Source organism: Amphiprion ocellaris, chromosome 5 (assembly GCF_022539595.1).
Source record: "Amphiprion ocellaris isolate individual 3 ecotype Okinawa chromosome 5, ASM2253959v1, whole genome shotgun sequence".
Classification (NCBI taxonomy): Eukaryota; Metazoa; Chordata; class Actinopteri; family Pomacentridae; genus Amphiprion; species Amphiprion ocellaris.
Window position 1 is genome coordinate 17,509,461 of NC_072770.1, and position 12,352 is coordinate 17,521,812.

Genomic DNA, 12,352 nt, shown 5'->3' on the forward strand with positions numbered 1-12,352 from the left:
TGTAAGAAGTCCTCCAAATACCGGTGGTCTGGTTTATAAAGAGTTTTGTTGTGTGCGCTTTATTGTGTATTTTTACAAACCCATCACTGCAACGAAAAAGCACCCTGAGACATGGTGAATGTGTGAAATGTTAGTGTAAGTCCCCAGATTTTATATGCAAAAAGAATTATCGATCCATCTTATCTGGTTTAAAATCAAAGGCAATCAAAAATCAATATGCAAAACGTAGCGCCGGCGCTACGCTGGGTTCTAAAGGGTTAAAAAATAATTAGACAGTCCTGGTGAAAACTGATGCACTCTCTGTGCTGCTTTCTGCCCATTTGACATCAGTGGTCTGTGAGCATGTGTGGGGTAGCAACATTGATTTCTGTTTGCCACAGTGTTGTTTTTTGATACTACCACTAGGAGTGCCAGTGCCAGAAACCCAACACACAGCAGCTTTAGTCTTGGCATGATGGTAAAAACAAGATCACAAAGGCCCATTGTTATTAAAGCTTTGAGTAACAGTATATTTGAAATGACAAACCAGGCCATGCCCCATAACTCAGCATACACCTGAACATATTCAAAAATGATGGCACTTTTTCAAAACATGTGTTGTTTATTTTCTAAAGCACACATCCAGTATCTAGATGAATTAATAAAAGAATTCCAGTACACTGAATAATAGAACAACTATCAGCAGGCATGGCTAACGAACCTTCCACTGTCCCAAGGCCAGAAACCAACAGGAGGAACACGTCTGCCAGAGACAATACAGACCGAAAGGGGAAGGGTGTGTTTTCATATATAAAAGGAGTATAACAAAGCAGTTTTTGAAATAAAAAAAAAAAGCAAAACTGAAACAACAAATGTATAAGCAGGCATCTTGAACAAATGGAATCAAAAGCTCCAACAGAAGACAAACATAAATATCCACATATTAAAAATGAACGGGCCAAAAATCCCCCAAAGCCCCGATGTAGAGCCAGGGGGAGAGAGCAGCAACTTTTATGTCATCAATACTTCAAAAATATGTATCTTACAGTATTTTTATTTTCTTGGTGTCTTTATACAGAGTATATTCATATAGTTTCTGCTGACTATTTTCACATTCTCACCACATAGTAACAAGTGCTTCGAGTAAAACATTTGGAGGAAAAAAAATCATGCACCTTTCAATAGTTTTGTTGGCCTATAAAAAACGGGAATGTTCAAGGCGACAAAAAAAAAATCGTTCTTAGATACCGTTGTTCCAAGTCATTTCAAGTTCCACTTTCTTACACCGTCTGACTAATCAGATCATGCCTACATAAGCTTTACACTGTGGAGAAAGCAACACAAAACCATACAGGGCAGGCAAGCGTCTCAACACAAAGGCTCCTAAAGTCATGAGTCCAAAGAGGAAAGGCAGGCATTCTCCACTAAATTATAAAACCCTCATTTTGTATAAAAATGGTCTCACACAACGTCAGCGTGTTGCTGTCGCCGTGTCGACAGGTGACGCTTGTGAAAGTCAAACTGAGCAGGTCCTTGGAGAGGAGGGTCGTCTTCTCCACTACAACTCTTATTGGCTTCTTTCAGGCCATAATTCATTGGGTTATGATGTCCGATAGTCTGCCCTGGTTCTGTCCTTCCCTCCCGGGACTGGCTGCTGGGGTTGTTCATGTGCACCACTGTGAACGAGAGAGGAGAGTGACAGGCAGGGCTGGTTTGAGGAGCGCAGAGGGGCGACGAGAGAACGCGCCTCCACTGTACTGCACGAATGGCAACCGATCCTGAGATAGCAGGAGTCTGATACAAAAACACACCACAAAAGGCACTTTATAAAATGACAGTGCTTCTGTTCTAAGGAAATTCAAGTTGACAGAGTTAAAGAGAGAGTCAGAGAGCAACTTCCCGAAAACATTCTCTTCAGTGTGAGACTAAAGCAAGAGATGGTTTTGTTTTAAACAATCAATCAAAGCACAAATTCACTACTCGTGCCTCTCACGACCGCCTTGATTTGTCCCCAGAGACGCCTGGGTCCAGCACGGTGAGAGAACGACAAAAACAAAGAGGAACCAAATCACACTACAAACTCGCCACTACAAAGTATAAAGCCAGAATACAGTTGCGTTGCAGCGGAATTCATGTTTGCGGGCTTGGTTGCTGTGAGCAAACTACTGCAGCCCATGTAAAGGGTCCATTCCTCACATGTGTACCATGGAGCCGGCATCATGTTGTGGGCCCCTGCCTGTGGTCCATAGGAACGTCCATCCAACCAGTCCCGCCTCTCCTGACCCGTGCCGCAGCCCCGCCCCGCCCCGTCCCCTGCCCCGCTCTCAGTCATCGTCCCCTCCTCCGTAGAGGTCGGCCAGCTTCTTGAAGCGAGGGCCCCAGTCGTTGAGGTAGTCATAGTCCTGGTCTCCTGAGCTCGTGGAGTTGAGTGAGCTGACAGAGCCGGCGGTCGATCCGCTGCCTTCGTAGTCGAACACCAGCAGGGAGTCGTAGGGAGGAGCGGTGGGGTCGTTGTCTGCTGCCCTCAGACCCTAGAGCCAGAGAGACAAGAAAAGACAGACCTCTGACTGAGCAAAAATGTTTTCTTTTTGTGTGGTTAAACCTGGAAACTAAAAACTGGATTTATACCAATCATTCAAGCACTTTTTATGCAAACACAAAGCAACACAAAGTGCTTTACAAAAAAAGGCAATGAAACAGTACAAACAAACCAAAAGTCCTAATAGAAATAAAGTCTCTAAACTCTAAAACACAGGGATCGAAGAAATGAGGAAACACCAGATGAGTTAAATCCAAAAAGATAGTTAAGTAAATAAAATGTAATAAAATATCTGTTATTAAAATAGAGATCGAGATAGAAAGAGAAGTCCAATATTGTCAAAACAAAACAAAAAGTTTTAAAACGAAGTAATAAAATGCACCAAAAATATGCAAACAGGTTAATAAACAGAGAAATCACTAAATAAACTCAGAGTTCTAAGAAGAGCATTAAATCAATCAAACGCCTGACTAAAAAGGTAGATTTTCATTGCTGTTCACGACAATGAAAGAGGTGATTTTTCACAGAGTAACACATTCTCGGTACCAAACTATAAAAGCTGCAATAAACTTGTGTCATTTGACTCAACCAGCCATTTGGGTTTTAGTGCTCCATCATAACCTGAGTGCTGGTTCACAGCCAGACACTGAGCTGTGAACGGGAAACAAACACGTCAGAATTTCATTCCAGAATTTCATTGTCAAATATTCATCAACTCTTTGAGGATTAAAAACAATCTGTCATCTTTGAAGTTTATGCAGCATATACCCTTGGATAAGATAAGAATCTGTAAAAAATCATGTTCTTGAAAGGTTGATCATCCTTCAGAAAGCCTAGAAGCATGTAAATGTCTGAACCACTGCACAAAAAAAGGTTTAAGGTTAGTTTGAGGAGAGGGTGGTCCATTGTATGACTAATTAGATATTATTAACAGTCTGTCCAATGCTTGAATGTTAAGATTATTAACAGAAAGTTTAAAGGAAAAAACACAACACCAGAATTTAAACATATTTTGATAAAAGGTCTCAGTGTTGAACTCACATCATTTATGAAGTCTCCTATGTCTCCGGGGTGGGGCAGGCTGGGTCTGACTGGGTACTGCGACTCTGCAATCACAGGCCTCTCATCCACCCTGCGCACCCCCGACGGCTTATTGATGATGTGTTCGAGGGACTCGGGCTGCTGCAGCTGGCTCAAGTCGTAGTCCTGGATGAACGCCATGGAGGGAAAGTTGATGAGGATTAGCATCATCTTTACCAAACTATCGACTGTTTCTAACCTGTTTCTCTAAACCTGTTTCTAGACATTGTGTTCGAGTTCAGGCTCAGTTACAACCTGGAATTTAGTCTTCAAGTCAGGTCTCTTTTGTTGCCATCAAAGACTGCCAGACTTTGATGTGCGCTCATGTTATGTCTGTGAGGGTTCAGGACTGATCCGCTGTGAAACTGGGCTTTCTAGTGTTTGAGCTCCTTTTTTTGTACAGTCGTCAGGTCTGCAGTATGTATTACACACTGAACGTCATGGCATGCTGTTATAGGAATGAGTACACAACATAGGATATGATGTTATACAAACGATGTAACATGGACATCAAAGAGTGGCTTTTGAATGTCAGTGTTTTTCCTCCAGCTGTCTGCCTTATTTTTTCCAGATATGAGCAGCTCCTCAGTTTCTTTTGTGCAGTGCATTGTTAGAAAATAGCGTCCATAAACAGCACACTCAACAATCGACTGTATTTAGTGTGCTGCTTGTTTGCTTTGAGCAAATTTGATACTTGCTTAGACTGTAGCATGGAATCTGGAAACACACACTGTGTGGTTTAATCAAGCATCGCTTATAATATACTGCATACAGTATGATATTATTAAATTAATAATATCAACAACAAACAGAAAACTTAATGAAACTACATCTTTGGAACTAATTAGTAGACCACTCTGACCACTGTTTTCTGCCTTTTCATTTCTGGTTATTGATGGAGCACATACCGAATACTGTGTTTTCTTCTTACGGTTAACGGACAGCTCTTGTACCTTCCTGCACCTGCTGAGCTTCTGCACCTTCATCATACAAGTAATGTATTTCACTAGGTAACACACACTGGCTTTCACAGAAACAGAAAATCTCAGTTCGTTTGTATTTACATCAAAGGATGAAACTGTTAAATGTAAATAGAGCAGGTTGATGAGTTCACTTTACTGCTCTCTCGCACATTAGAAATAAATATCCTACTAGTCTTTAAGGTGTACATACAACAAAAGTACTCCTGTGAAATATCACTTTAATGTCAAAATCAGAATTACATCGCCTCTCAATACTTGCATCATTTTTCAGCTGAAGAGTAAATTTTTTTCCCCTCGTGAACAATCAAATGGAAAAACTCAAGAGAAGTGAATACACATGTGGTAAAGAATACAGGAAGATCAGTGAGTAACTAAAATAGAAGTTGCACAGTTGCAGTAATATAGAATGAGCAATAGTACAGTGTTACTATTGCTCATTGTACAGTGGTACTATTGCTTCTTTACCACTAATCAGAGCTGCTATGGTCATCCTCCAAAAACGATGCCACGGACAATGTGCTACTTACACAATCCAGCTCTGAAAAACAGATGGGCAGGTGCTTCAGACTTGCCAAAGGGACTTTGGAATGGAAATGAGTGTTTCTGTGACAACTCATACAGGGAGAAGGACATTACATAACAGCAACTTCTACAAAAGGCTTTCAAGAAAAAAAAAAAAAACTGCTTTCTCTTTAGCACAAAACTGCAAGGTTAAACTTTTTTAAAAACCATGAAAAGAAGCTTGATGGGAGTACATTCTTTGATTAAATGGTCACGAAAAATTTCTTTAACTCAGAATTGACATTGCATGTTTGGCATGAAACTGGCCATGACTACAACAGTGAATGCATAGTCCTGAGAGTGAAACGCAGAGCTGGGATTGTAATGACATGCACCTAAATGAGTGCAAAAGGTGTTGGGGAGGTAACATTTATAGACAGCACCATGATGCTGGCTGTCAAGAAGACTTCCAGCTTGCAGACATTTGGCCAAATAGGAATATTCCACTATGACAATGACCCAATGCATGCTGCTAAAATCACACAAGAGTTTCTACAGAAAGAAAAAAGTGAAAGCTATGACCTGGCTGAAAATGTTGCCTAACTCGAGTCCAACAGAAGACATTTGTGACATTTTAAAGTGAAAGGTAGGGCAACACAACCCCTCCAGAAAAGAGCAGCTGAAAAAAAAATCTTTGAAGAAAAGCAGAAACACTGGAATCTGCCTGGTTAGACTGTCATCAGAAATAAAGGTGGACATATGATGTACTGAAAAAATAAAAAGGTGGAATCACAGCAATGAGAGACTTTTGTTGTAATTTTTCTATAGTAAATCTGAACTGTTAGTTCTTAATTTTACATAATAGCAAATTAATTCCTGTTCAACTTAGAAGTAATGCAATTACTTTAACATCATAGAAATGTGGGATCATTAGTCATTTAAGTAATATTGCAGAGGGTTGTACTCATGTCTGTTGTGTACTGTATTTATGGTGTGTGAGTGTTGAGAAAAGTATAAAAAACTAAACAATATATATTTTTGAATTAATTAAAGATGCTGGAACTCACCATTATTGAAAGTTTTCATTCAACTTGCATCTGGAAACTTATATCTTTCTGTCTATAGAGTCTGTTTGCGTCCTAATTTTGTTTAATGTCTTGTTAATGCGACGATTATGGTTGATGGACTAATCTGTGTTCAATATTTTTATCAAGCTGGAAGAACAATTTGTTGACCTTTGAAATAAAAAGAAATAAACTGCATCATCAATTTTTATACAAATACCTGGGGGTTCACTTGGATGTAAACTTGAACTTATCATAAAATGTTAATGTGTAATGTTGTTTAATATGTCAGTAGCTTATGCATGTCAGACCCTACTGTATGCTGCTGTATGCTGAGCAAACAGCATTAATGCCATGAATGAACAGGCCTATGCAGAAGTGTATAAATTGTACTTTATGGAACAGTTCAAAAGGACTTTTGGTCTTGCTGATGGAAAAACCTACCGTGACGTCAAACTTGCTTTGTGATCATTTGTAAGGTTTTGTTCCAGTAATGGTTTGTTCGTCTCATATTTATTGCTTGTCTGTAATGGCAGATTTGGACATGCTAAATCAGGAAAAGCACAGGTTTGTGGCACAAGAACACTGGGAACCATGCAGGGTTCAATAGCAAGTCAGGTGTATTCAAGTTTGCATTTGGCCAGCAGGTGAGGAGACCACAGCGCTTTGTGGTCTCACTCCCTGTGGCTCAGGCTGTTTGTACATTCATTTCTCGAGTAGTTACAATCAGTTGTTGTTTTGTTGTTGCTTTTTTCAATCACTAATTATGTTTTATTCTCATTTTACTGTTTTATTGCCTGAGTACTGTAGGGGTTGCAAGTACCCTGACTAGCCGTCTATATAAAATCACTGATACATTGTGTCTGCCATAACTTTTATTCTAGGTAGAAAAGCTGAAAAGAGATGGACGACTTTAAGCTGGTGCAGAGTTAATATATTCATTTAGCATTGCAAATTATGTTACCTCACAGCCAAACTGTAACAGTGCTCTGCTTACTATCCGGCTGAGCACTGATTACAGTTTATTTTAGTATTAGGTACTGGAGTCCTTATCTATTTTACTGTTTTTATTGTGTATTGTAGAGTCGATTTTACATAGTTTAGGGTTTTAATTCCATCTCTTGCCATGTTCTGTGCTGTGTGGTGGGAGTTCACTCACTTTTGATTGTAATATGGTTTGGGGTGGCACATTTAGTTACTGTGGTGTTTTATTAAAAGAGGTACCCCAATGCTCTTTCAGTGGATCGTTGGCCTCCCAGCAAGGGTGCAACTATCCGTCTCTTTTTTCCCCCTCCCTTTTCAGAATTTTAATATTTTTAATAAGTGGTCAGTTATGGCAGAAAAACAAGACTGACTGCTGTGGCCTCTACAATGAAACCTCTGTGCCTCAACTGACATGTTGAAACAAAGACGGAAGCAGCCAGTCTCAATCAAATGACTCACTGGGATTCTTAATGGAAATTAGTCATTTGGTAATGGTATTAATTATATGTTTGCTTTTCCAGCTACAACAAGTCAAATTGTTAAGAGCACATCCCAACTATTTATTGTGCAGCTGAAACTCTAAGTCAGCAATTACTTAATGCACAATTATTATAAAAAATTTTGTCATTTTTCAACTAATAAAAGCGAAATATTTGCGGTTCTAGCCATAGACTGCATATAAAAGATGCACATAGCCTAAAATCTGAAAAGTGTGGAAGAACCTTAAAGCTGCATTCTTTTTGATGGCCAGCAGGGGGCGACTCCTCCAGTTGCAAAAGGTCAGATTGTATAGAAGTCAATGAGACATTGACAATTATTCTCATGTGCTTTGTTGCCTGGATGATCATTTTCTTAATGACTTTATGGTATCAATTGCTAGTTTTAAGTCTCCTTTAATACAGAGGGATGTTCTTTTGGTAACTAATGGTCACAAAAAGTAAAACAGATGATTACACGGGGTATAATATAAAGGCATATGTTGTGTCCTTGGGTTTCCAGACAGATCTACCACTCACTCAGGTTTCAAAAGAGCAAGATGACAATGGCCAGATTCTAAACACAAAGCTGCAAATCGGTAGCTCACAACCACTGGATGATGGATGTCATGGTCACAAAGTCCATCTTTTATATACAGTTTATGGTTTTAGCACATCAAATATGAGGGTTAGATGTTTTTCCTTCTATTCTGATTTTAATGGAATACTTTGGTTTTTTGGTTTCATGATCAAATAGAAGAAGCAATCGGCATCTGTGGGATAATTGTAAGCACATTTCATAGAAAACGATCAGTTAAAGTAATCATTAATTACAGTTAATTATAATTGTTGATCAATATTATTGAATACATAGTTTCCTTGTGGCATTTTGGTAAATGTATTGGTGTTGCATATGTCTGTTTTGTGATTTGTCTCTTTTGTTACAAATTCCTGACTTTTTGAAGAAGATCTTTAAACAAAAAGGTCAAAATTTCTCATTTCTCAGAGATGCTACAACAAATTTTATGATTTCTGCTCATAATATATACATTTATGATACCTGGTCCTCCTCTCCTCCTCCCTCCTCATCATACTTCAGGATGTTGTCTCTGACGTCGTCCTCAGGGTCGATCAGAAGGGGCTTCGCCTGCCGCTCCTTCTCCCTGCGCTTCATCCACACCACAAACAGCAGAACCATGCCTGCCACAAAATCAAGCAAAAAAAAAAAAAGTGTTTTTATTTAATATATAAACTTTTTTCACCTTTAAGAAATTCTGCTGCAACTGTTTTCTCACACTGACACAATGATCCGGCAGGGTTTAGGATGTTCCTCCTACACTGCTGTACTCACTGAGTAGTATGATGATGCAGATGAGTATAGCGATGATGGCCCCGGTACCGAGGCCGGCGGCTGCCACGGCTCCTGTGGCGCTACAGTCGCCATTGTCATCACAGGGACACACTTTGACCCTGATCACGGAGCGATTTGTCAGCGGAGGATTTCCCGAGTCTGACACGATGATGGGAATCTCGTACACTCCTGCCTCCAGGTAAGGAATCCTTAACCTCAGCTGAGCATAATCACCTACAGGGAGGGAGTTAGACAAGAGGAAAGATTACAAGGTGGAGTAAGTAGGAAGGGGAAAGACATGAAGGAGGAGAAGAAGAAGAAGAAAATGTGATTAGACAGTGTACTGCAGAGAAATTGCATTTTGTTTACTGCAGGATATCATGTCATCATGTGCGTAGGTACAAGTGGATGATGTACCGAATCAAAGCTGCAACCAAACAAACTCCGCAGCAATCATTCTGACATGTGTGTATGCGAGGGGGCATTAAAGATATATATATATTTATATGTAAACCTTCAGTATCTATCACTCAGTCATCCTAAGACAAGAGCCTCAGTGGGAGAAGAATCCAGGTATGTGATCAGATCTGTCCTCAAGACAAATGCTGTGATACATCCATCTGGGTGGACTAGGTGACAGATCGGTTGCTCGGGGGACAGAGAGATGAATGGATCTCATTTGTCACAAACGATAGATCGTACATCAACACTGGATGGCACCCATGTCCCTCACTGTGAGATTTGTGAGACATTTTGTTAAACTTGGACTTCTCTCACAGCTTACAGAAATCTCCGGTCCCTCGTTTAATGTTGCCAGCTTTTCTGCTGAGGGGGTTTCATCCCTCATCAGGTTCATGGTTTATAATGCAACTGAGGACGTAGAATGGTCCTCTTTTGCCCCTTTATACTTGCTAAATTTAACATCAAAAAGGCTCAACTGTATTAAAGACAATGTATAGAATTGAATTACCGCTCAGTCTGGAAATGGTCCAGTTGCGACGAACGCTGGCGGGAAAGGAAGGCAGCTCAAAGACAAACGGCCCCACGTTGGGGTCGGCATCGGCATCCGAAGCTGTGATGTTGACCTTGGAGTTGGGACGCGCACGCTCGCACACTTGAGCCTCGCGGGGAATCAGCACCGGCGCATTGTCGTTCACGTCGATCAGGTATATCTGGAGGGTTCCAGTCCCGCTGGCTTGAGGGGAGCCTGAGGGGAGGCGAGAGGAAAGAGAGGAGACCGAGAGATCAAAGGAGGAGACGGTGAGATAACAACGTACAGCAGTGAGGCAGTGGAGTAAAGATGAAATGATTGGAGACAGAGAAAAAAAAGTGGAGTTCAGAGAAAGCTAGATGGCAAAACAATCTTTCTTTTTTGTGAGTCCTGTGTGGAACTGAGAAAATCAGATGCACAGGCAAACAAACAACTCCAAAGTAAAAAGCTTGTTTACTGAGTGGCTGAAAGCGGAGGGACAATACTGTATACATTTGTAGTGGAGCACCCACAGAAAACAGTCTGAGCGAATTGAAAGGACACATAAATTTTTTAGTTCTTGTGTTTAGAACTGCCTGCTTTTTAAAAAGGCTGAGGTGAGACTCATATTGGAGGGGACAACACTCACATAAAGACTGCTGTTATCTGCACTCTGCAAAGCCTGCTGGGAAACGACTCAAACGCAAACCCTTAACTACAGCCAGCAGCACAAGCTCATCATGACTTATTCAGGATTTCTTATGATTGCCAGGCCAGAACAAAACTGAACCAGGTTGGGAGACACATTTTTGATGTTTTATGCACCGTTCAAAAAAAAAAACAACTTAATGTGCTTTGATTACAGTACATGAAGTAAATGAACTGCTCTTTCACAGGCAAAGAAGTATTGTTTATCTGCCACTATTGGTGATGATGCTGCAAAACGTGGTGTTGGGAAGAAATGCCTCATTGTTTTTTTAAGTGCTCTGCAGGCTTACAAAAACTCAAAGTAATCCTGAAGTTGTGCTTCAGGTCTGTCTCAAGTTGGTGCAACTTTTGAAATTGTAAAATAAAAACAAACAAAAAACCCCACACGTATCAAAAGTTTTAATTAGTTTCAATACACTCCACATACACTAGTGTTGAAAAGTTTGGTGTCACCCAGACCATTGTTCTCTGGGTGAGAACAATTGTCTTTTCCATGAAAACTCACACTTTTATTCATGTGCTAACATAATTGCACAAGGGTTTTCTAACCATCAATTAGCCTTTCAACACCGTCAGCTAACACAATGTAGCATCAGAACACAGGAGTGATGGTTGCTGGAAATGTTCCTCTGTACCCCTATGGAGATATTCCATTAAAAATCAGATGTTGAGAGCTAGAATAGTTATTTACCACATTAACTATGTCTGGACTGTATTTCTGATTAATTTAATGTTACCTTCATTGAAAAAAATTTTCCTCTTTAAATTATAAGGACATTTAATTGACCCAGAATTTTAAATGGTAGTGTATATTTAAAGATGCTGGAAATCAATGTAATTTTCAAACAGCTTGTTTCTGACTGGTGGTGTCCTAAATGAAAACTAAACAGTTATTTTACATGTCCTGTCTGGATTAATCTCTTTCAACTGGCATAACCATGTTTCTCAAAACTGATATAAACACATATCCAGATTACTGAAATGAAGATTTGATGTTTACATGCACAAACACAAAAAGTGAATCCTAACAGTGTTCCTAATCCAACCATGTAAGCACATTTAATGAGGAAGATAAGGTGAGTTCTGAATGTTAAGTCATTCATGCAGTGACAGAAATCTGTGCACGGTGAGGATTGTTCAGACCTGATGAGCAAAACACTCATAAATGACAATCATTTCAAAGTGTTTCATTTGGATATGATTCTAATGACTGACAGACATAGGGAAAAGATTAAATGGAGAACAGACCCCAAAGTGAAACAGCACAGGCAGCAATTCATGTTTATTTTTTAATTGGCCTTGTGGAAGTATTAGTAAAAATATTCAATTAAAATCAGGGGTTTTGAAAAAAACATTTTTCTTTCATTTTTTCTGAGGCAAAGTATAAAGTGCAATTTCTCAGTGTGTATGCTTTACTTGCACAACATATAATTGACTATTTAAGTGACTTTGAACATTCAGATTTTACACAGAAACATTCTGACTTTGGATATATGGTCATTTTATATGAGAAGACTATACTTGAACAACTCAATATCGTATTATTTATATAATTAGCATTAGCATTAGACATGGTTTCTTTACTGTAATAGTGTTATAATATAGTAAAATTGTGTATGAAATCATCATACTGCTGTTTAGGGTAATGAACTGTGATTCACCAAATGAATTTCTGTCTTTACTTGGAACAGACAATAAAGTTATCTATCTATCTATC

General features: G+C 39.5%; 1 protein-coding gene across 3 annotated transcripts in view; it reads right to left on the bottom strand.

Annotated features, from left to right (window-relative positions):
• Window positions 1-581: 581 nt before the first annotated feature.
• cdh4 (cadherin 4, type 1, R-cadherin (retinal)) overlaps window positions 582-12,352 on the bottom strand; it is a 223,535-nt gene continuing 211,764 nt past the window's right edge. For all 3 annotated transcript variants that reach the window (XM_055010957.1, XM_035955916.2, XM_023287477.3), the window contains 5 exons: window positions 9,928-10,164; window positions 8,958-9,191; window positions 8,667-8,806; window positions 3,560-3,724; window positions 582-2,510 (listed from right to left, as the gene is read on the bottom strand). In XM_055010957.1, the coding sequence (XP_054866932.1) occupies window positions 2,304-2,510; window positions 3,560-3,724; window positions 8,667-8,806; window positions 8,958-9,191; window positions 9,928-10,164 (983 nt within the window). In that variant the 3' untranslated portion in view covers window positions 582-2,303. The remainder of the gene's footprint in view (window positions 2,511-3,559; window positions 3,725-8,666; window positions 8,807-8,957; window positions 9,192-9,927; window positions 10,165-12,352) is intronic.